We start from the raw sequence: 26520 nt of genomic DNA, 5'->3' as shown, positions 1-26520 counted from the left end.
AAAAAACATTAAACTTTAATTAAGCTTAGAAATACGATTTAAAATATAGCGCGGATCATAAGTGCACTTGCACCCATTTTTTTTTTAATAAATGTTTAGTAATTATTTTTCTTTTAATATTCATAAACAGTAAAAACGTCATCATTTAAAAAGAAAATGCTATTTAAAAAAGAAAAGAAAAAGTCGATAAAAGTGACACATAAACAGTAAAAAAAAAAGTCGATAAAAGTGATTAAAAGTGAGATATTATTAATAAATGTGTAGTGATGTCTTTTATTTCAATATTCATAAACAGTAAAACAAAGTCGATAAAAATTCATGGTCGTTTAGTTACTATGGCAACTAAGGGAGAAGTCAGTGTTTTTTTTAGGGTGTTCGGCAGGGAACTCTAATCGCGACCAGTACCCTTAAATATAGTCTTTCTTCTCTTATAGATTTAAAAAAAAAAAAAAAAAAATAATTTTCACAGGGGAATATTTTACGTTATATCGGCCAAGGTTATATCGGTGTAACATAAAATATTCCCCTGTAAAAATTCTTTTTTATCTATAAGAGGAAAAAGACTATATTTAAGATCGTGAAACCCAAATATTAACTGATGTCATATTGATAAAGAGAGACAGAACGACATTATTATTATTCCTCGTAATATATAATAATTAATAGAGGATTGATTCTATAATAATACATACATGATCTATATAAATTAAAATATATTTAAGCATGCTGTATTTGGAGCAAACTTTTAATTTTTGGCTAATCAGAACTAATCTCTTATGTGAGCATAGCTCTGGTTTCTAAAGTTTACTTATAGGAGTGTATCAGTGCTACTGCTGTTTACTTTCTTTAGCTGCAAGAAGACATAGCTATTTAACTCGCATATGTCACTCAGCTCAACCAACTAACTCTTATTTTTATTTTTTATTTTTTTTTAAATTTATTTATTACCTTTATTAACTTCAAACAAATTATATTGCCATTGAGATGTAAGGAGCTACTGTGGATATTAAGCCAGATTTATAGGAGGCATCCAAATTGGGGAGTGGTGCAGTGAGATGTTTGTTCACATTACATTTAAATATCTGCATATTTGTACAGTCAGAGAAACAAGGAGCAGAGGAGAAGTTCTAAAGTCTGGCTGTTCAAGAAAAGAAGCTATTGGTGGGTAAACCAAACAGCCATTAAGTACGGGCTATCAGTGTCGACAAAAATGGTAATCTACCGCAAGTGGACCTACTCCGAATTCCAGTCTACATGTAGACTTATCTTCAAATCATGACGCTATGGACTCTTTTTCAATTCCCTACAAACAGGACATTAGTTCCATATATTATGGACTGTCATGGGAGGATGTTTTCCTCATAAAATATTAAGATATTACAACTTCTTATAATTATCTTAAAAATGTATAATTATTACTATTAAAAACATTACACTAAAATTAAAATATAAAAATGTGCTTTTGAAGAGTTTCTAGAGAGTTCTAAATATAGACTACTAGCATGGGTATCCGGCGTTGCCTGGGTGTTTGGAGGTGTATGCTGAGAAAAAAAAAAATAAACAAAAAAAAAAAGGTCAATTTTTTTAAAACTTTGACCCCTTAACATTTATTGTTTTGGGCTCAAATCAAGTTATTAAGTTAGATCCATGTCCAAGCAACCTATATATAAAATTTCAAGTGTTTAAACCCAAAATTGTCGGAGGAGTTTGGTAGAGTTCTCAAAGGTCAAATCGCTCAACTTTGACCCCCTTATTCGCAAAATTTCTGCCTGAAAACCGATCATATAGATTTTCCCAAATCTCAGTACCCTGTACATCAAATTTCGAGTCTGTAGGCTTAAAATTGACAGAGTTATTGCATAGGGAAATGTACGCACACACACACACACACACACAGACACTTTCACTTTTATAGATATATAGATAAAAATGTTCTTTTTTGAGAGATTCTGGAATGTTCTAAGATTGTGGTGTTCCATTTGGAGCATTTCTGGATTTTTCCATTTACCATAACTAGATAAAGAAAGCTGATAGCATCAACTCTTTAATTAGTTAATTAGTGAGTCAGTTTGAGTCATTATGCCGCTCCAGGTTGTCAGACACTGACTAGATTAACTGGCCAATATTTCCTGGGATCCAAATCTGGTTGAAAGAAATCTTATAAAAAGAATCAATTACAAGCACCCCCAAAGAAAACTGGACACATTTGATAATTATAAAGATTTTCTGACCAAAGAAATATTGTTATTAATCTATAATATAAATTTCACCTGTCTGTTTAAATGTATGCACATATGTATGTCTGTATGTCTGCCTAAAACTTTCTACAGAGGCAACGGATGTTTATGAGATTAGTATCGTTTTAGAGCTCGACTCTTCAGACAAAAAATATCAAAAAGTTGGCTAAAAGCCCTCAATTCGGCACTTTTCTACACGGAGGGAGTCGCTTTTTTTCGCCGATATTTTCGAAAGTCATTTCCTCTTTTCGATAGACTAGCCTTAATTTAAACCTTCACCACTTCCGGTTTTGAGATGGATGCAACGGCAAAGACGTCACTTTTTTTTTTTCTCATGTTCTTTTCCTCCTTTGCAGTAAGGGTTCGAGCCTGTCTGTCTGCTACCACTTTTTATTTTTGCTCAACACACACCTCCAAACACCCGGACAATGCTAAACACTCAGGCTAGTTCTCAATAAACTCGGTCTTTTTTTCTAAATCTAAACTAGGCTGAATTAAGAACTTGCTTATCTCCCTTAGACCATTTGTAAATATTTTTGTTTTTATGTACAATAAATACTTTTTATTTTTCTTTAAACCTTGAGTTTTAATTTTTTTAAATATATGCTGCATGTTTAATACCCCTGGACTCAAACACACGACTCTCAAACTGTTTTCTTTGTCCAGCTTTATAGACTTATCTTCTATACACCTTATCTATTAATGCATATTTTATGAAGATAGCAAATTAAATTGATAGAAATGTTAAAATGAGACTTTGTTTTAATTCTACATTAGAATTTATTTCCGTTGCACCACAAATTCTTGCGGATATAGGTGTTAAGTACGAAGTGCCTTCAATAAGTTTCCACACTTTTTCCACATGATCACTTTTATTGATAGTACACACCCGACTAGCAGTAATTATCACTTTCTACACAGATGATTACATAAGCATGAAACACTAGTGTCATTGAGTATGAAAATAATTACAGATATTTATTTGAAAAATATTATAGCTATAAAGCTCCCTTTAAGAAATTAAAATTAAGCCCTCTTTATGGAATTGAGAAAAAAACGGTCAACTTTAGTGCAAATGTGAATTTTTTACTTTCTATCATTGAATGCTCTCTGATTGTTTAATATGAATGCCTATAATCTGGAATTTATAGGTACTTAATTCCTTTCAATTTTTCTACTAATTTGCCAGTGGCCTGGAGGAAAGATGCTAGCCTACAAAGCGAAAGGTGGTTTTGTGACAGAGTTTGAATCTCCCATCCAGCAGTAATTATCACTTTTTACCCTAATGATTGCATAAGCATATGTGGAAATTTTATTTCCACCATTTTCTTCTTCTTTATTCTGTTTACTCCTCTTTAATAACATGTGATCCTGTTCGGTTTGCTGATTGGATGAGCGACTTATTTATTTATTCAACAGTGAAGCATTTGAATTAAAAAATCAATTGATAACTGGTCGTCTTAGCATTAAAACGAGTTAAATATGTTTAAGTTATCTGACATATTTTGTCAAGGTCTTTGGCAAAGAAAAAGGGATCATAAAGCTTATAGTGGACACTCAACAACTCTGTCTTAACTAAGACATAAAAATTAGTTGTAAATTTGAATTACGGCAGAGAGACGTGAATATTTTAATTATCTCGAAAAGGATAATTATGAAACAAAGAATCGAAAATTCATTTCTAGAAGTTTTCTAAGCTACAAGAAAAAACGATTATCAAATTCTGCCGAAACCTTGAAATTTATCCTTTCTAATCCACTTGGAAGGAAGACTATTGTCGTTAGCATCATAAGTGCAAGGAATATTCGGATTAATTCGGTTAATTTTCTTCTCTAAAAAAAGACTTGTTCGCTTTGGTGAATGCACTTTTTTCAAACATGAGAGAATTCATGCAAGAAAGTTAAAAAAGAAAAAGCACAACGTGCTAAAGCATATACATATATTATTTAATTGGAATTCATTATTGAGATGAGTATTATTTATTAATTTATTTATTGCGGACTATTATCCCCATCTAGTTGTTGTTCCACAATGTTTCGGGCAACTATTCCTCTGGTCTTTCTCAGGTGGTAACCGTGATGGGATAGGAACTCTGAATCTTCTAACTGCATTCTCAGGATTTCAATCCTACCCAAAGCCGGTCAGAGGCTTACTTGGTTAGAACGTGGTGAGACGACAACAACTATGGATGGCAGTAATTGCTGAGAATGCAGTTAGAAAATTCGGAGTTCCTATCCCGTCACAGTTACCACCTGATAAAACCCTAGAAGAATAGTTGGCCAAAACGTCATGAAACAACAACTAAGAAAGATGAGGATAATAGTCCACAATAAATAAATTAGTGCTAAGGCATGTTTGAAAAAAAAATAAGAAAGCAGGATTACCTATAAAAAAAAAAAGAATATGCTGAAAATTCCTTTGGAAGGAGGATACTTTTATGAACACAAAGAACTCTTCTAAAAAAAAATGGATTTAATTTGAACTGAATATTATCCATCTAGTAAGTGAACTCTCTCTCTCTCTCCTTCTATTTCTATCCTTTCAAGAACTGTCACTTTATAAGAACTATTCTTTATGAACATGATTGACATATCTTGGCAGCCAGCGAGTGACTAAACTCTTTTCTATAACCTCCCTTTCTTAGACTATAGGTCCATCTCCTCAATAAAAAAGTTTTTTTTTTCTTCTCTTCCTTGAGTGTTTCTTTATTTTTATCAAGGTTGTCAAGTTAATATGCTATGTGGAAATGCCCTTCGTGGGACATAGCAAAAATAATTTCTGTACAGGAAACACTAGTGTCTGTAGATATAAAGATAATTGTTCATATTTATTTGAAATTTTTATATATATTTTACCTTAATCAAGTAGGTGTCGGACTGAATCAGATGTAGGGTTTATAGGTGTATCTTGGAAAGTTTCTGTCTTTTAGCTGGACACACACACACACACACACACACACACACACAAAAGAAAAAAATAAACATTATTCTGGTTTTGATAGGAGCAACTGGCATAATAAAAAAGAATCTTTAGAAATACTTAGAAACAATCCCTGGAAGACCAAGCTATAACGAAATACAAATAGCAGCCATAAAAGGAACAGCGTCTATTCTTAAAGAAGCCCTCAGATATAAATTTAAATCATAACGGGATCAAGTGTTAACTACAGGAGGAGTTAGCTCCCTTGATTTCTTAAACCTAACCAAAGTGAAATAAAAAAAAGGGAACACAAATAATTATGACTTTCCTTTAATGTATAATGTAATTTTATACATGTAAATATTTAGCAACAAAAAGTATGTCTATATTTAAAGAAGAATTGTTTAAACTTCTATTTGATACATACATAGTCATTATAGAATGGAGTTATATCTTTTATTTTCATGAAACAGAAAAACAAAAAATTAGGTACAAGGCCACCAAAAAATTTGGAAGGGGGATTTTTGATCATCTTTGTCACTCTACCTTAGGTAGGATTTAATAGATATTATGTTTCTAAAAATAAATAAATGAATTGTAGCGACTGCTATATATGGCCGGAACAAATCTTTGGCAGAGACATTTCATCGCAATCACCCATGTATGAAATATGTGCAAAGACACAATATCGTAATTGGCCCATCCGCACACATGCAGTAAAGGAACTATGTTGCATTTCGCATGCAGTGATACAACAAATAGTCTGGAGCATTCTAGAACATTTGTATATAAGCTTTTGCGCACGTAAATTAAATCTGTTCAGGATGCAGTTCTATGAATAATCATCATCGCTGCCCGATTCTGTTTTGTGAGACGTTAAATCACCAACATGACTTCGCATGCGTCATGCACCTAAATTCTCGGCATGAAAAGTCGCCATATCGAATACGGATTAATTAACAGTTTCACTTCAGATTCCTTCAGCTCAACTTGCGTCTAAGAGACTTTGTCTATGCTGGACGTTAAATTTTGTAACAGGACTTCTCACGCGTTATGCATCTTAAATTCTCAACATGAAAAAATTATCATATCTATCGAGATTTATTCTTCTGGGCAACTCTGTTATTTTGAACTGCTGTTTGCATACATATTAAACACACACACAAGCACACATGTCATTTAAGCAATTAATGATTTTCTTTTCCCTCCAGAAAATAACAACGTGTGTCTCTTTTGCTCATGAAAATCTGTAACCATGAAATTTTTGTCTTTTCTACAGGACACTTATTAGCAAAGACTGTCTAATGAACACTTGTTGCAAGACCCTTAATGTTGGAATTGTTATATTAGGAATAAGCGTATGGTGGTGAGAAGGAACCAGGCAAACAATATAGGTTTAAATTTTAAATGATTGATTTCTTAATCATTATTTAAAAAAACAAACTTAACGAAAGCAATAAAAAAAAATGTTCAAAGTTCGTAAGGATGTGAGAATGTTCAGGAAAGAAAATTTTTGGCGTAAAGTTAATGTTTGTATGTAACTTCTTAGGAGAGAAAAGTCGGGCGTTAATAGGAAACATGATGAAATAAGAAATGTAAATGTTAATTCTCGCTGTTGGTGCTTCCATGTGGAGAAGTTGATGAATGATGCATGCGAAAGTGATTTTTTAACGTCGGGAAAAGAAATCCGACAGCCGATGATTACCCCATGCTGGTTGACTGACTGTGACTCTGGGCTCGACTGACTGGTTTTGGCGCGTTTGCCCCCTTTTTATAGTGGACAGACCGGCTCCAGCAAGGGCTGTTAAGGAAAATATTTTTATATTCTCTTTCCTTGCAATATGATTGGCTGAAAACACGCTTCCAACCACGTCCAATGATGTATTCGCTGCTCCTGCTAATTTTGTTGCTTTCTTGCAAAGAAAGCTTCACAAATCGAAATGAGATCTCATATGCACTTCATAACAGAATGATTTGAATAACTTTTTCTTAAACAGGCTAATAAATGTTGTTATTTTATTCCAGTACAGCGATCTTGAGTTCATTACTGAATGTCGTTATTTTTCCGAAGTTATTCACGCCTTTTTAATTTATGAATGCGGATCTGACTCAGTAGTATCCTTCTGTAAATCAGAGATCTCATTAAATTTATCTTTAACGATCCCAGTAATACTCAACCATTTTCGACTTATAGATATTCCTGCACCTGCAACCATGATCTCTAAAATTGATGGATTCCGGTTATAAATTGGTGAATGCAAATCACACCCCACATATCTAGTGACTTCGCTGTGAGTCCTATAGAATAAATAACTATAAAATCTAATATATAAAAGACTATATGTCTGTCTGTCTCCATATTTTCCAATTCTGAAACTAAAAGTCGCAGAGCGGCGCTAGGATCCTCAAATGATTGGATTTTCTACGGACCTTTCTTTGATGAGTCTTTCGCCAGTTAAGATAGTTTTTAAGGGGTCAAAAAAAGGGCCAAAATTAGAAAAGATCGTTATACATTTTGTACATTTATCTTAGTTTATTTTAATCAGTTCTTACGCGTGTTACGTTGATACAGTGGTAACGTCGCCAGCTTTGAATGCTACGGTTTTGTTTTCGGTTTCGATTCTAGCTGATAGTACTCAAATATTTTTTTTACTTTTGAAATCACAATTCTATAATAATATATACGAAATTTGGACAAATTAAAATATCATATTTAAGCGTATTTTACGACTGGGCAAAGCCCCCCCCCCGCTAGTAAATCAATAAAATAAAAAAAACTAAATAAAATAAAGAAATAAACCAATAGAAAATCTCGTTCGACGAAATCACGTTAAACGAGATTTTCACGAGATCAAGCGTTATTTTACGCATTCCCGTAAATAACCAAAATGGCGTCTCGACGTGTTTTGTCAGATGATTTGAAGAATATTGAATTTGAAACTAGTGAAGGGGTTGAAGTAACCCCAACATTTGATAATATGGGTTTACGTGAAGAGCTGCTTCGTGGGATTTATGGCTATGGTAAGAAAAAGATTTTTTTTTTCAAACTTAGCCGTTACCGTTTTCTGTTTATTCTTCAAATTGAAAAAAAGCTATACACACACGTGTCTAGTTTTGTATCTTTATATATTTCTATCTTAAAAACAATATTACCGCAACATTTTAGTTATAGTTTTCTGACAATTTCATTTAATTAATATTTTAATAACCAAATGATACCGTAATATTTTTTAATTAACTTTGAAAATCCTATTAAAACAAAAATGAAAATAAAGACTTCCGATCACTGTCGGATAGTTACAGCTAAATGTTTAACAAGATCTATATTTGATTTAATACTTCTAAAATTGGGTACTTACGGACCGTGCTGAAATAATAACGTTATTACTTAAAAAAAAAAATTAATATAGGGGAGTTGGGAGTTTTTTTTTTTTTTTTTTTTTTTTTTTACTTTTGTAGTTTCACCTAATTTAATAAACAAAACATACCGTAAAATTAAAGGTGCTAATGCAGACTGATCCGCGCGATTTTTTAAATCGTATTTCCACATTTAATTAAAGTTTTATATGTTTTTTTTATTCAATTGTAAGGTTAAAGTACAGAATAGATACAAACGCCCTCCCCATGTTAAGAATGGCTTTTTAAATAATGTTATTATTTCAGCACGGATCACTCTCTGCATGAATACCAAATTAAATTAAACTTGGAAATCCGTGTTTGCGTACCTCAGTCTCGAGTAAAATGAACTCGAAAATCTAAAAAAACAAAACAAAACAAAAAACACACAATCCGTATTCTGTATAAGTACCTAAAAAACTGTTCGTTTCGACACTAGTGCATACTGCATAAGCAAATTGTTTTAATTTTAGTAAAGTCTCGTCCGTGCAAGGAACGGTTAACAAAGAATGTCAAGAATCGCTTTTTAAATTTGCTTTTGAACGTTATGTACAGATGTATGTTTTTATAAAATAATTAATGTAAATATTAAATACATGGTTCGCTTTGTAAAGTGTCTTATATGCACTCATACAAAATGGAAAACATGCTTTGCTTTAAAACGGAAACATCTGGATCTTTTGTAGATTAGTTGCTCCTCCGCGACATGTTGGACTTCTTAAGAACGAATATTAACAAATATATATATATATATATATATATATATATATATATATATATATATATAAGACTCATGCAGAGAATGATCCGTGCTGAAATAATAACGTTATTATTTAAAAAGCCATTCTTAACATGGGGAGGGAAAGGTTTTGTACCTATTGTTCTGTGTACTTTAACCTTACAATTGAATTTAAAAAAAACATAAAACTTTAATTAAACGTGGAAATACGATTTAAAAAATAGCGCGGTTCATCAGTAAGTGCATTCATTAGTACCTATATAATTATTATTGGGGAAGTGGTATTTTACAGCTGTCCTATTTTTAAATCTTCGAAACAACATGGAGGCAACTGAGGATCCACGTTTTCTATTTAAAATTTTGGTACTAGTGCAGTGCACTTATTGAACCGTGCTGAAATAATAACGTTATTATTTAGAAAGCCATTCTTAACGTAATGTTGAATACTGCCGGAGAACAAGAAAAGATGGCGTCATCTTTGAAGATTCGATAATCACTCGAAAATAAGAAATAAAACAATGGTGGTAGAAAGCCCAATAAAAAATGTGGGGTTTAATTACTGTAAACATAGATTCGAAAAAGTTGTCAAAAAACAAATATATAACAAATAAAATGTTATCAAAGGCAAGATAAATTACTTTTCTACCAAACTGGATATATTTTTCATGTTTTTATCAATGTAACATGTTTATTTAGCTCGAAAACCATACAGTGTTTACCGATGTATTGGAAAATTCAAGATGGCGCCTGACTCTCTCTTTAACACAGTAAGTTTGGGAAAAGTTGTTATAAATAAAAAATTAGACAAAATACTGTTAGAAACTCACCGAATATATGTCACCTATGTCACGGTAACATATATTGAGCGGGTTTTTAATAGTATTTTGTCTAGTTTTTTTTTATTTATAATACCTTTTCCACAACTTACTGTGTTAAAGAGAGAGTCAGCCGCCATTTTGAATTTTCCAATAAGTTGGTAAACACTATGTTTTTCGAGCTGAATAAACATGTTACATTGAATAAAAACACGAAAAATATATCCAGTTTGGTAGAAAAGTAACTTATCTTGTCTTTGATAACATTTATTTGTTATGTTTGTTTTTTGACAACTTTTTCGAATCTGTGTACAGTAATACAAACCCAAAATGTGACATTTTACGGTGGCCATGAAAATAAAAAAAAAAATTAAAAAAAATCAATATCGGTGCCATTTTTTGTTTGCCACACAGTACACACTGTCTGATATAATGTTTACGTCTGATCGTTTGAAAATTGAATGTGATTTTGAAACTTTTAAAATATTGATTTGAAAGCAATTTTATGGTTCAATTGGGGATCACGCATATTAACTTATTAGAGTTATTGCTTGTTGCCTACTTCATGGGGAAATAGTCAATTTGGCTATCCCGCCCAATTACATTCCACACTTTCTTGTTTGTTTTTTTAAATATAAGAATTTCCGTAAGCTAATTTTTTTTTTTTTTTTTTTTTTTTTTTTTTCAAATAAATTCCGTATTTATGGACAGATGAAAAAGGAACGAACCAAATTATATGTTCTGTGAGATATTCTCTCAACTCGGTTTTGCTTTTGGCAGAAAGAAAACCAATCAGAAATCACAACAGACTCACCTTTAAACTTAAACGTAAATTTTATTAAAGTAAAAAGATCCAAATTGCAAAAGATGTGTCATCTTTAGCTATCTGCCGAGCAGGACTGGTAACACCCGAAAATTGTAGTAGTTTGCGGTTTATCTTCGCGTAATGCAGGAAACAATACTCCACGCTGTTCGAAGAATAGCTTCAAGAGGTCGATGAGTTAAGTGATGCCTTTCAAATATGAATGCTGCGAGTCTGGTAGTCATCATGGAGTTCACTGTGCATAACCGTCTGAATGGCGGACAAAGGACAGGTCAAAATGTAGACCTTAATTTTGTCTCTGAGAGACCTAAGTAACGATGAAAGTCAATCAAATCGGAGAGCACAACAGTGTGTGATGAATAGAATATTTCGCCCAACATAAGGACATTGGTGTTTGCAAATGATAACATTTCGCCCCACATTGAGCATTAAAACGTCTCAATGAGACAAAGGGGTTTGAGGCTACAAGCCTCGAGTGAGTTTTCAGACGTCCATTTCCACCTGTTTATGTGAAAATTGCCAGGCTGAAAAGATAAATTTAGCGCCAAGAATACCCTCGGCAGTTAGTAAGAACAATCAATCTGATAGGATCAAACAAAATCATGGGCAGTCAAACCGACCAATGAGGAGCCTGCTTATTTCTGCAGAATTTCTTACAGTTCATCAACATTTCGTCTTTATTTCAATGCACTCCTCGAGATGAATAATTTGAAGAAAATAAAATACGCGTACAATATATTTGTTTGTAATGTGACAAGGATATAAAATATATTTATATACATATTTATAAGATTGTGTTTATTATGGAGTTAAATTCAAGTTTAGCCCCCTGATGTTTACAAAGGTTTTCCCCAGAGCTGTCATCTGCAAATGAAATGTTTTTTTTTTAATAAACAAACGAACAACGAAAAAATTGGGTTATCAATTTTTCTGTTTATTTCTTATTTTAGTAAATTTTTGCTTTAACCTCAACACTCACCTTTAAATTGATGACTTTTAGAAGTTTTTGAGTCTGCTGAAAACGAATATCAAATTCGAATTTGGGGGCAGACAAGTAGTTTTTTATTTTTATAGATATTAAGACTTTTTTTTCCAATGTATTAATGAATTTCATTGACAATCGCTATTCTTAACATGGGGATAAAGTGTTTTGTAACACGCATCCGCATATTCAGTTGTGGAAAAACATGGCCGCCAGTGGAAACAAGGGATTACATTGGATAATAAGGATTTTAATATCCGGAAAAATACTTAGCTGCCTCAAATTTAAATGTGATATTCGTTTGTGAATAAAGCCTATTATGAAAGTCATACGTTACATTTAATATTCATTATTTTTGTGCAGATGTCTAAATAAATATATTTAAAAAATGTAAATTAGAAAAAAAATGGTTTGTTTTACAATAGACATCAAATCGAAAAAGTGATAAAGAAACAAATATATAAATAAGTTACCAAAGGCAAGATAAGTTACTCTTCTACCTAGCTGGATAATTTTTTGTATTTTAGCATATCTTAAAACGTTTATTTGGTTTGACATACAAGCATTGCCATGTGGGTAAAACTTATCCAAGTAGATAGAAGAGTAACTTGCCTTTGCTTTTTTTTTTTTGCTTTGATGTCTATTGTAAAACAAACCTCTTATTCATTAGGCATTGCCAACTGAATGTGAAAAAAAGAACGCATGATGCTGTGACATCAAACTTAACTATACGAACTATGGAAAAGCAGAAGCAACTTAATGATTTTTTTAAAACCTTTGTTTATCTTCTTCAAGCTGCAATTAATAATTAATCTTTGTTATAATTTTAAGATTTACACAGTTTAATGGTTAATAACATTATAAACATTGGTATATTAAATATGAAATATGGTTTTACTGAATGTTCATTTGGTTAACTACCAGCTTCCACACTTTTATTCGGTAAAAAGACATGAGAGCCGTCTATAAAATGTGTAATATTTGTGCAATAATATTTTTGAATTGGTTTTAATTTGACAATAAAATAGCTGACAAGAGTCATCTTTATGTTAAGACTTAATATTTAAAAAAAATTTAAACAATTAAAAATCTATATTGTAATGGAACATTTTGAAATAATGGAATTTTAATTATTTTAATCTTTTAAAAATTAATTTTTAGGAAGTTTCTTTTTCTTGGCAATTCAACTATAGTATATATTGAGAAAAAATGCTATTTAAAAAAAAAAACCCATTAAATCATTTTTTAAATTGCAACTACAACGTAAGTTTTTGTTTGATATGTGTATTTAAATTTTAAAAAATAAATATTTTTTACTTATTTGAACTCTTATGTTTCATAATAAATAGAAATTTCAATAAATTTTAAATATATTTTGTTCAAATTTCGAAAAAATAAATAGGGAGGGCACGCACTAAAAAAAAATTTTTTCTCTCGTATATTTTACGGAAACTGCATTTTATGTAATTTCATTCTAAAATGCATAAGTATCGAAAATTTCATGAAAATCTGACCATTAGTTGATTTTTGCTAGATTTATTAAACATGGATTTGTTTTCACGTTTGGAATGCTTACTACATGGGAACGTTATTTTAAAGCGCCAATTATGTAAACACGATTTTCGTCTCACAATTTCATTATTTTCATATGATGAAAAATATTTTTTAAGATAATTAATAGTTTATTTTGCCCTTCTTTTAAATGGTACAAAAGTTATATTGATAATATTAATTTATAATAAAGTTACATCGTTTTACATATAGAGGGGGTAATTCTGTGGTGACTTTTGGAGGTGCCTATTATTCATATTTAAATATTTAAAAACACTAAATGAAACAAACAAATTGTGAAACCTTGTTACGTTTGTTGGATATTGAGGTGTGAGTTAAGTGTTCACCAATTCATAATTGGAATCATTTTAGAGATCAAGGTTGCAGATGCAGGGATATCTATAAGTCGAAAGTGATTGAGTATCACTGGGGCCATTAAAGATAAATTTAATGAGATCTCTGATTTACAGAAGGATTCTACCGAGTCACATCCATATAAAATTTCAAAGTTATCACCTTTAAGGTGATAACTTTGAAAAAATGACATTTGACAAGACTTGAGATCGCTGTACTGGGATGAAATAACATTTATTAACCTGTTTAAGAAACAGTAATTCTATTCTAATGTTAAGGTTTTTGCAATGAGTGTTCGTTAGACAGTCTTTGCTAATAAATGTTCTGTAGAAAAGGTAAAAAGTTTATAATTTACTTATTTTCATGAACAAAGGAACACGCGTTATTTTTTGGAGGGAAAAGAAAATGGTCATTAAAACATGTTTTTTTTTTTTTTGTTTTTTTTATTACATTTTCACCCCAAACAAGGCAAATTGCCACTTTGGTGTAGGGGGCTACTATCAGGGGCAACAACTACTGGGGTACTATGTAGAGATTTGGGCAGCAAGATGTCGGTTCACATTACATTTGAACTTCTGCACGTCAGTACTGTTGGGGAAGCAGGGACCTGGAATGGAATTCCAGAGTCTAGCGGTTCTGGGGAAGAAACTACTGGAGTAAAAAGATCTTTTACATCTAGGGATCTCTACAGTGTGGGGGTTGGATTTAGCAGCCTGTCGTGTTTGTCGAGGGTGCTCACATCGTGGGGGCACAAGTGATTGCAGTTCGTCAGAGCATTCACCACTAAAATATTTGTAGAAAAGGCAGAGGGATGCAACATTTCGTCGATGGGGCAGAGGCTGAAGCTTAGATGCCAGTTCAGGGCCTATCAGGTTTACGACTCTCTTTTGAACCTTGTCAAGGAGCGAGAGACTAGTAGCAGATGCACCAGCCCAGATGTGGCAGCAATACTCCATACATGGGCGAATGGTGGCCTTATAGAGGTGCAGGATACTTTCGGGTGTTAGCACGATAGAGAGAGCCCACCTTTCTTGCAGCGGCCCTGGCAATGCCTTCAATGTAATTGTTCCAACTCATGTTTCCTGTGAACATTAGGCCAAGGAGTTTGAAAGATGTACTTTCAGATAAAGAGTCGTTGGCCATTGCTATAGGTGGTAGAGAGGGTTTCTTGTAATTATTGAATGAAACTAGTTTAGTCTTGGCAGCATTGAACGCGACCAACCACTTTTGTCCCCATTCCACCTCAGATTGGAGGTCTTCCTCTAGTGTTTCTGCCATTTCTTTAGAAATGTGTTCATTCGTCTTCCTGTCATGCCTGCCATAGTGTAGTGTCATCAGCATATATACCCATCTCGGAGGCAATTTTGTTGGGGAGGTCATTTATGAATATCAGGAACAATAGAGGTCCAAGGATAGAACCCTGGGGCACCCCTGCATTTATATCATATTGTTTAGATGTACGACCGTCGAGGACAACCTGGATTTTTCTCTTATCTAAGGAGGATTTAATTATGTTAAGTATTCTACCAGTGATACCGTATGATCTAATTTTCCTGAGGAGACTCTCATGCCATACCCTGTCAAAAGTCTTAGATATATCTAGAGCTACCGCTCTGCCCTCTCCCGCTTTGTCCAGTGAATGGTATATACGTTCAGAGATTACAGTTAGGATGTCTTGTCTAAATCCATATTGTTTGTCAGTCAGAAGTTTAGCATCTGTAAGGTGATGGACTAGAGCATGGTTAATTAAGGTCTCAAATATTTTGGCAAAAAGTGGGAGGAGGCTAATGGGGCGATAATTTGATGGGTCAGTCCTTTCGCCAGAATTCTTGAATACTGGTACAACAGAAGCAGTTTTCCAACAGCCCGGAAAGCAAGCTTCGTTAAGGCATTTGTTGTAGAGTTTGGAGAGAACTGGAGCTACTTCGGCTGAGCACTTTTTTAATAGCACAGCTGGGATAAGATCTGGTCCACATGCTTTTGAAGTGTCAAGGTTTTTTATGATAGCATGCACCTGAGCAGGGGTGGTTTTCAGATCGTCTAGCGTGGCGTCTGTCCGCATAGGAAAGTCAGGTAGGGGGTGGTTGGAAGGGTCCAGTGTGGAGTTTGAGGCAGACCGACTGGCAAGCATGTTAGCCTTGTCGGTTGCTGAGGAGACAACCTCGTGATTGTTGGTTAGTGGAGGAATTGTTGATTGCCCATTATTTACTACACTGTTGTAGATTTTCCTAGTTTTTGTGCTTCGATGCGCTTTTTAGTGGTATCCGTAAATTCTCTCTTAGCTGTCGCTATTTCTTTCTTAACGTTATTTCTAGCTTCTATATACTTCAGTCTGTTTGAACTGGACTTATGTCGGTTAAATCTACTGTATGCATGCTGCTTTTGAGCAATGGCAGTTGCACAAGTCGACGTAAACCATTGGGGAGAGTGGGGCTTACTATAAAATTTCCGCATGGGAACTTGCGCTTCGATTGCAGTTTTGAACCAGTCAGTGGTCTCGTTTGCACACTGTTCAGCAGGGAGAGAAAAAATATTTCTCCATGGGGCATCTCTGATTAGTTCCCTGATGGCTTCCCAGTCAGCTTTTTATAATATCTCGTTGTTTTGAGCACTGGCTCTTCAGTTTTGGCTCTAGAGTTTAGGGCGATTTCAACCATTATCACTGCATGATCAGCATTCCCGAGTGGGCTGTGGGCCTTCATTATGCAGTCATCGGGAACTGTGGTCAAAAACAGATCTAGAAGTGATGCGTGTTGTTCTTCCTGGTCAGGGAAACGGGTTGGAAACGTAACAATTTGTGATAGGGAGTGAGATATAGTGAAGCTATGAGTTGTGCTGCCCGCTGCATCTGTGTAAGTAGAGAATCCAAGCCAGTTTTTGTGGTGGACATTAAAGTCACCAAATACGTGTATTTGTGCGCTAGTGTCGAGGGACAGTGCCGTGTCTATGCTGTCAGAGACTTTGTTTATTATGGTGCAGTCCTGAGTCGAGCGAGAGCGGTAGAGAAAATAATAGTAGCTAATATTGTCTTGTGTGTTCATTACATATGAAAACGGCAGTTCGAAATAACTTGTTGAAAAGAGTTAATTCGCGTTCAATATGGTAACTTTCCATACTAAGAATTTAGGTACATGATGTGTGCGAAGTCGGGCAGCGATGATGTTTACTTGTAGAATTGCATCCTAGACTGAATTGATTTTTGCAGTCAAAAAAAAGCTAATATACCTGTGTTCTCAAATATTTCAAACTATTTGTTGTATCACTACGCACAAAACTTAACATAGTTTTTTTTTATCGCATGTGCGCGGATGGGCAAATTACGACGTAAGCTTGCACGTACTTCATACGCGTGCGTGTTGAAAACGGTGATTGCTATGAAATGTTTCTGCTGGAGATTTGTTCCAGGCCGTATATAGCAGTTGCTACATGTGCAAAATGAATGGTCGATCCCTAAAATGTATAAACATTTTGACACCCCTCCTCCGCTTCATTTAAAAAGTCACCAAAATGAATAGTTGATCCCTAAAATGTATAAACATTTTGACCCCCTCCTCCCCTTCATTTTAAAAAGTCACCAAAATCCGAAGGGTCGAGCTTCAAAATGATATCAATCTCATGAAACTCTGTTGCCTTTATCGAAAGTTTTAGGCATACAAACATACATTTAAACAGATGGGTGAGATTTATATTATAGATGGTTTCTTCATTGTTTAGAAGAAACAGAAGCGTGTGCTCCATCCCAACTATTATCAATGGACCTGAGGTAATCTCGTCAGCATCAGACAAAGCCAAACTCTTTGTCAAGAACTTTGCAGCTAATTCTACCCTTTGCGACCAAGACCGCCAACCCCCAATATTTCCTCCTGTATCAGAAAACACGCTATGTGATATACGTATATCTGTACGTGATGTTGCCAAGCTAATCAAAAACCTTGATTCCAGTAAAGCAACTGGCCCTGATGGTATTCCAATTATAGTACTCAAAAAACTTCAACCTGAACTAGCGCCCATACTTACAAAACTGTTTAAACGTTGTCTTAAGGAGAATAGTTTCCCATCTCCCTGGAAAATCTCATCAGTATGCCCTGTATTTAAGAATTCAGGTGATCGCTCATCCCCCTCTCAGTACAGGCCAATAAGTCTCCTGTGCGTCATGAGTAAGTTGCTAGAATCTGTGTTAAATACAGAAGTAATCAAACATCTCAACAAAAATAACCTTCTTAGTGACACTCAATATGGTTTCCGTTCTGCTAGATCTACAGCAGATGTCCTTACAGTTATATCGCATAGGATTAGCAAATCTCTCGACGGTGGCAATCTTTCTAGGGCAATTGCTCTTGACATATCTAAAGCCTTTGATAGGGTATGGCATAAAGGTTTACTTCATAAGATCGCTAGCTATGGTATAGCTGGAAAAGTCTTCTCAATTATTAAATCATTTCTTTCTGATAGGTTCATAAGAGTAGTAGTTGAGGGGCAAAAATCAGAAGCTCACAGTATTAATGCCGGTGTCCCTCAGGGATCCATCCTGGGCCCAACTCTTTTCCTGATCTACATTAATGATCTTCCAAATCATATCCTTACATCATTTGTAGACATTTATGCTGACGACACTACCATTTATGGTACCACATCTAAGACAGTAAACGAGCAAGTACTCTCCAATTCTCTCTCCTCTGATCTTGAGCAGGTAGTACAATGGGGAAAGGAGTGGCTGGTTACTTTTAATGCATCTAAAACCAAGCTTCTCTCTTTACATCATCAACATTTTAATCCACATTTGTCATCAATTGAAATGAATGGCTCTCGTCTTCAGGAGGCCTCAAGTTTTGACAAGCTTCTGGGCTTGACCATTACTCCTGATCTTAAATGGAACACGTATATCAAATCTGTTGCCAAGGCCGCTGGAAAAATGGTGGGATCTTTCTATCGATCCAGTAGATATCTCACTGCTGATGCTATTCTCTATCTATATAAGAGCCAGGTACGTCCAAGGATGGAATACTGTTGCCACATCTGGGCAGGAGCTGCTAGAAATGACTTGTCCTGCCTTGATAGAGTTCAAAATAGACTTCGTAGCCTCGTAGGAGATGTCCTTTTCTCCTCCTTACAACCTCTATCTCACAGAAGAGATGTTGCGAGTTTGTCTCTGATGTATCGTTATTTTCATGGAAAGTGTTCAACTGAGCTTCAATCTATGGTCCCCCCTCGCCAAACTTTCACAAGAAACACTCGTCTAGCTGTAAACACTATCAATAATTTCCCCCACTCTTTATCTGTGCCTAAACCTAAACATAGATTCCATGAACAAAGCTTCTTTCTTAGAACTGCACGCCTGTGGAATTGTCTTCCGTTTTCCTGCTTTCCGGCTGACTACAATATGGTTGTGTTCAAGTCTAAGGTAAATAAGTTCTTGATGAGCCGTTCCATATAAGTTATTAAATTTACCAAATTTTCATTACTAATGATTACTATATTGACCAACTTCTACTGTACACTCTTTAACCCTTATCCTTGAGTGGCCTCTTGGCCTTGATAATGTGGTGATGCCTTTGTAAAAAAAAAAAAAAAAAAAAAAAAAAAAAAAAAAAAAGTTTTTTTTTTTTAATTCTCTCACAAAATATACTGTAAATGCATCCACATTTTCAAGATTATGGTGTTAAGAATTTTCGGTGCAGTTGCTAAATTGACATCCAAGAAAATATTATCTCCAACATTACAGTTCGTGTTCGCTGCAAGATCCACTCCCTCCAAAAATCTCTCCTTGCCATATGCCTTTCAAAGACAGTTGAGTGACTTCATCTGTGAAGTCATCGGCTGGAAGAAACCTTGCGATGATCAACTCAAAACCTGCCTCGGGACGGTGAAGCAGGATTGGGTCTATTGCTGGGACTGTAAATAGTTTACATTCATAGTGGAAACAGTCTTGGATTGCCATGCCTAGTCTGCCAGTATTCGTGACATGAATTTGTTGGAAAGAACTGACCCAACCGACCCAGAGTAAATGCCATGATCATCTTAGTAAATATCGGGATTTACATTATCAACAGTAAGTTTCACCAAACATTTCCAAGACTGGCGAGCAGTAACAAATTTTGCCAAAGAAACTGAATGTATAAAGTGAATTTTTTATTTTTACGTTTTTTGTGACCAAAAAGAAACTGGATGAGAGCCTGTGACTTCCAGCATTAATATGTTAGAAGTTTGAATTCATATCGTAAACAAATTGCATCCATCAGCATTGTTGATATATTTTGCTTTTGATCATGCTTAGATATTGGAAACTTCACAAGTTTCATTTCTTTATATAAACAGAAACCTGATGGGAAAAGCAGATTTTGCTTAATTTCTTAAGATGCATATTTTTCCCCAGTTTTGATATGAAAGATCATCTTTAACGGAAATGTTTTCATTCTGAAGACAAAACTCACCAATTAAGAAACTCTTTAAATAATTGTGATTGTATAACTATTTGCGTATTAATGTGATGTATAGAAATAAAATCTGGTCAGTGTATGTTGAGGACGTGTGTTGCATGATATGATAGGATGATTTAGATCTGCACAGTCTTGGGAAATGTGTGAAGAACAAGAAACTTTGTTGGTTTGGTAACATGAAAAATGACGTAGATTCCATGAACACAGCTTCTTTCTTAGAACAGCACGCCAGTGGAACTCTGTTCCGTTTGTCTGTTTTCCACCTGACTACAACTTGAATGTCTTCAAATCCAACGTAAACAAATTCCTGATGAACCGCCCCCTTAAGTAGACACTTTATAAAATCTCAACACTAACGTACAACGTACTGTACATGCAATAACCCTTATCCCTGAGTGGCTTCCGGGCCTTGATAAGTGGTGACCTCCTTGTAAAAAAAAAAAGAAAAAAAAAAAAAAAAAAAATTTTGTTTGGTGTAGAACAGTTGAGGTATTGGATTAGCAAAAGAAAGCCAAGAAAAACAAACTGTCCAGCAAATGGCAGCATGTACACCAAATGATAGTTTCCTTTTGTTTCTATCCTTTAGGTTTTGAGAAACCCTCAGCCATTCAACAGAGAGCTATTAAGCCCATCATTAATGGACGAGATGTTATTGCTCAGTAAGTATTTTTATTTTGGACACTAGTTTGGGTAAATTTTGTTAGCGATTTTAAAGAAGTCATTAGGCACCAAAAGTTCATGGACATCCACTGCACAGTTTTTCACAATTTTCTTTTATTGCATATTTCATGGAGCAAAAATCAATTTTAGAAGAAAAATCTAAACATAATAGAGATGTGCCAAATTTTGGAGAAGCAGAAAATATGAAATTTATACGTATCATTTGGATTATTCTACTGTTCTTTTATTGAATTTCACAACGTTTCGGCTGATGCAATCTCTAAACTTCTTCAGTTTAGAGACTGTTCTGTCTGCCTGCTTCCCACCTGACTATAACTTGGATGGCTTCAAGTCCAATGTTAACAAATTCTTAATGAACCGCCCCCTTAAGTAAACACTTCATCAAATCTCCACACTAACCTAATGTACTTGCAATAACCCTTATCCTTGAGTGGCTTCCGGGCCTTGATAAGTGGTGACCACTGTGTAAAAAAAGAAAAAGGTGTATCTTGTTGAACTCTGATGTTGGCATAGAATTTCAAACAATTCCAGAGTTCAGCAAGATACATCTGAAGAAGGTAACATTAGATGAAGCCTAGTAAAAATAACGCAAGATGAGTACAATAATATGAATTATGAATTCTTAAAAATTCAGAAACATATCAAATATATATACATTTGTTTAAACGGATTTTGACCCAAAAACATTGATATAATGAAAATATTTAAATAATAAATGAAAATATTTAAATAATAAACACACATCGCATGTTAGATCTGCAATACATTTGATATGTATCAAGATTCCAGATGTGTTTAAAGAATTTCTAAAGAAATGAATTTGGAATTTGAAAGTGGATCTATGTTTTCAAAGTTTATTAAAATTAGTGTTCCAGTTCTATTGGTGAGAAAGTCATGTTTATTTGCGGTGAAATAGTAATGAAATGATATGCCATGACTATCTTTTTTTTCTACATATGAACTTGAAAAAAAAAACACTGAAAATTATCAATAATGCTTTGGTTAGTGTACACATTTCAAATATTTATCGAGCAAGAATCAATATTAGTGATATAAAAACTTTACAGTTCTGAATTTTGAAGCTGGGGATTGATTATACGTATTTGGATTCTTCAGAGTACTCTTCTCATCTTGAATGTTATTTTCACATTGTTTGGTGGCTGTAACCTCTGACCTTTTTGTTCACAAGAACCCATGGTGCAATATATAGAGTACTTGGTAAAATTCAGTTGTAAAAGTTATACTGGAGATTGATGGTTCAATCTTCAGTGTGGGCAACACCCAAAATACAAATGTAAATTAAGATTTCTACCCAGTCATGGCTGATGGAATGAGAACATGCTACCTTTATGGATTAAAGAAAGATTTCTGTTAGAAATTCTGTGCATATTCCCAAGTTTGACAAAATCCATCTTAAGGTTTGAGGCTACATCAGCTGAAACATTATGCAAATGACACTCAAGATTAGAACAGTAGTCCGAAGAATTATCTTCCAAGTTTATGAAAAGAGTAATATAACACAGATTTTTTGCATAATTTATGTCATTACAAGAATAACCATGAAATTTACATTGTAAAAGAGTTAATTAATCTCTATTATTAGTTACATTATTTATTAATTTTTAACACAAAAAAAAAAACAAAAAAAACAAACAAACAAATTTTTATTTATGTTTTCCTTTTCATTCTATGTAGAGCCCAATCCGGTACTGGTAAAACGGCTACATTTGCTCTGTCTATTCTACAATGCCTGGATACTCAAATACGCGAGACACAGGCCTTGGTTCTTTCTCCGACTCGTGAGTTAGCAGTTCAAATTCAAAAGGTATCATGTTATTTTGATTAATACTTTTGTGTGACTTAAAAAAGCATGTTTGTTTAGTTATTTTATGTTTGTTCTCCAAAAGAAATAAATACAACTGCAGCATATAATATTCAAAATAATCGAATTGTTGAAAAGAAAAACTGGATAAATTTACATAACGTAACTAGTTGATGCTGTCAATTTCATTGCTGAATCAAATGAGGTTTGTCTCCTCCTCACCATTAAATGAGTGATTTTTGGATTCATATACTTAAAAACTGTCATATTGTGTTTTTCACCTTAATTTGATTTATGGGCGTTTTGTTGATTGGGGCATTCAAGTTACGGTTAATTAAAATATTATTAAACTCTACACAGTTTTTATGAGTTCTAAAAGTAATGCCTCTTTTTTCTTTCTTTTCTTTTTTTTTTCTTTTCTTTTTTTTTTTGCCCAAATAGATCAGAAGAAATTGCAAATTGCATTGTTATGATTATTGAACTTATGCATTCATGACCTGAACGTGTAATCTCTTTGTTGCTTATATTGACGGTGTGTAAAAAGCAACCCTTGTCATGAGCATGCGTCAGAAGCAGAGATGTATCATTGAATTCCTGGTAAAAGTGTATTGAGAATGGTGGTGACTATGTAGAAAAATAAATTCTGTAGCACAAAAGATTGCTCGTTTTAATGGTATCACCCCTGTCTTTGTAGTTTTTTCAACTTTTTGAGTTGAAAAAATAGGAGGCTTTACTTTTGGAACAACCCTCATATTTAAGTTGATTAAAACTGCTATGACTTTACTATCAGACACTTCTAGGCAACTTTTACAGACCAACCTCAGTAGTTGATATATCATCAATTACCTGCATTTCTTTTTGCTTGGTTAGGTTGGCTGCAGGGTTTGTCTTAACTGCCTTTATAGTTACCAAACCTTATAATTGAGGTCATTAAAAAGGTACATTAAAATCATATTTAAAGAGAACAATAGAAATACATAAGTGATGTGTGACTTGTTCAATTAATTCTAAATTACAGCTAATAAGAACCATTAAATTTATGTTTTCCAAACAATTCATAAAGTATGTATTTTATTATTAAAGTCCAGAAAAAAAAGCCTTAGGGAAACAAACGTTGATTAACTCAAATTTAGTACGATAGATTTACTTACAAATGGATGACATCACAACGTTAGCCTTATTTTTTATTTATTTATTCATTTATTTTTTTCAAAAGTTGCCAAAAATTACTATTTTTCTTGGTTATCCATTTTGAAGTAAAATACCTTTTTATAAAAAGAATGGTTCACAATTATAAAAGCATATAAAATCAGTGAAGGTTTTTGTTATGAATTTCGAAATTGTTTAGGTTTTTAAAACTAAAATTTTATAAATATACAAAATCCTTCAGCAATTTTAACTGAATGATGCACGGTACATCTGTTAGTATCTTATAAAATATTGTATTATATATTTCCTTGTGTTATTTTTAGGTCATTTTGGCTCTTGGTGACTACATGAACGTTCAATGCCATGCTTGCATTGGTGGGACCAACATTGGTGAAGATATCCGCAAACTTGATTATGGTCAGCATGTTGTTTCTGGTACTCCAGGTCGTGTCTTTGGTAAGAATTCAGTTGAATTTTCATTTTTGTAAAATTCTTGTCATATATTTATCTGTAATATTTTGCATTCATTTGTTCATAATATTAATTTAGATAGATAAAATCTCATTTCAAATTTTTGCATACAATCAAAAATAATGTCATATCACACATATTTTGTAAGATATTGTTTGTTTTTCAGCTATTTGAATTTATATTTGAACGTGTTATAGATATTAATACACTTCTAAGACAATAAGATTTACTGTGAAACTGCAGTATAGTTAGTTCTCATCCCAAACTCCCCTTATATTAAAAAACAAAAATAAAATATGTATATAATGTGATGGAATCAAGTAGTTTTATTTTTATAAGAAAATCAAATTTAATGAGCATCCGTTGAATGATTGTCTTGCCTGCCATTTTGAAAAAATGTCAAGAAACAAAGGGAGATAACTCCACAAATATTCACACTTTATAGATTATTGAACGTTAAAAAAAAAAAATTTATAAAAATTATTTGATCGATTTACATGACTTTTGGAATATGATAGTTTCGTTTTGTCACGGGTATGTATATCATAGATTTTTCTGGTAAAATCCATTGAGTGTGTACGCATTATAAATGTTTCTTTTCTGTGTCTTATGTTATATATTAGTACATTAGGGGTCATTTCAAGTTAAAAGTTTATTTACTGCACCTATCTGAACTAGAGAAAATAATGATTTAAATGTCTCGTCTAAATAACTAACGATAAATATCTAATATGGCCAACCAAACTGGTGATCGAGCGTACCGGAAAACAAAATGAGACCAAATTGACAACTGGCCTTTTTTTTTTTTGCCAGTTTATAGGTAATTATTAATAACAAAATTGGTGCAAGTCCAGTTAGTAGCACTTATAAACAAAAATGAGTACCTTTTATTTTCTTGAATAAAAAAAAACTTACTCAACAACTGTTTTTGCTTTAATAATTATTTTTTATTCAAACGTAACAAATAAAAATTTCAATTTGGCTTGAACTTTGCGGTTTTCGGATTATTTTTAATTTTTATTATTGTTTTTATAGTCGGATTTAACTAACAAACAAAACAAAAACAATTTTGGTGTTTATGCATTTATGTTACCATTATTTTTTATGGTTTAAGTGCCTTCCCCAATGTTTGAAGTGTTTCTAATGTTTTTACCTATAACTATAATCTCTGACCCCCCCCCCCCAAAAAAAAAATAAATATCCACCAAGAAAATAAAACATAACCAAATAATCCGAAAAGAGCAAAGTTCAAGCAAAAAAAAAAGGCCAGTTGTCAATTTGGTTTCATTTCGTTTTCCGGTACGCTTGATCAGACTTTTTGATCACCCGTCTGGTCGGCCATATTAGATATTCATCGTTAGTTATTTACATGAGACATACACATTTAAATCATGATTTTCTCTTGTTCAGATGGGTACAGTAAATAAACTTTTAACTCGAAATGACCCCTAATGTACTAATGTATAACATAAGACACAGAAAAGAAACATTTATAATGCGTACACAACTTTATTTTCTCATATAACCACCATATGCTTTCAATGGATTTTACAATTTTTCTTTATTTTATTATTGAAATCCTTTGCGATGACTAATTTGTATATTTATTTATTTATCCTTATCTTCATAGTTGTTTGACGATGTTTCGACCAACTATTCCTCTGACCTTTGTCAGGTGATTAATTGCGATGGGATAGGAATGCTGAGTCGTTTAACTGTATCCTCAGTAATTACTGTCCTCCATAGTTGTCGTCTCTACATTTTGGCCAACTAGTTTTCTGGTCAGCTTTAGGTAGGATTAATTGACCAAAACGTGGTGAGATGACAACAACAATGGAAGGCAGTAATTACTTAAGGATACAGTTAAGAAACTCAGCATTCCTATCCCGCCGCGGTTAACAACCTGATGAAGACCAGAGGAATAGTTGGCCGAAACGTTGTGAAACAACAACTGTAAAGATGAGGATAACAGTCTGCAAATAAATAAATATAGATTTTTCCTGGTCTTTTAATATCGGTGAAATTTTTGACAAGAGCCATATAGTTTTATAAGTTCTGCTTCCATCCTTATTTCAAATCTTAAGTCTGAAAACAAATGAAGAACAAATGAATTTATGTCGTGATTAATATGACAAAACTTTGTT

General features: G+C 33.4%; 1 protein-coding gene across 1 annotated transcript in view; it reads left to right on the top strand.

The window, feature by feature from the left end:
• Positions 1-7988: 7988 nt before the first annotated feature.
• The window catches only part of LOC145260339 (eukaryotic initiation factor 4A-III), a 33468-nt gene continuing 14936 nt past the window's right edge, over positions 7989-26520 (top strand). The window contains exons 1-4 of the mRNA XM_080118255.1: positions 7989-8177; positions 20840-20912; positions 22630-22759; positions 24229-24361. Coding sequence (XP_079974381.1) covers positions 8045-8177; positions 20840-20912; positions 22630-22759; positions 24229-24361 — 469 coding nt within the window. The 5' untranslated portion in view covers positions 7989-8044. The remainder of the gene's footprint in view (positions 8178-20839; positions 20913-22629; positions 22760-24228; positions 24362-26520) is intronic.

This window comes from Euprymna scolopes, chromosome 36 (assembly GCF_053919585.1).
Source record: "Euprymna scolopes isolate OS-2025 chromosome 36, ASM5391958v1, whole genome shotgun sequence".
In the NCBI taxonomy this organism is placed as follows: domain Eukaryota; kingdom Metazoa; phylum Mollusca; class Cephalopoda; order Sepiida; family Sepiolidae; genus Euprymna; species Euprymna scolopes.
The sequence above is the reverse complement of the archived record's forward strand: the minus strand, read 5'-3'. Positions and strand labels throughout refer to the sequence as shown.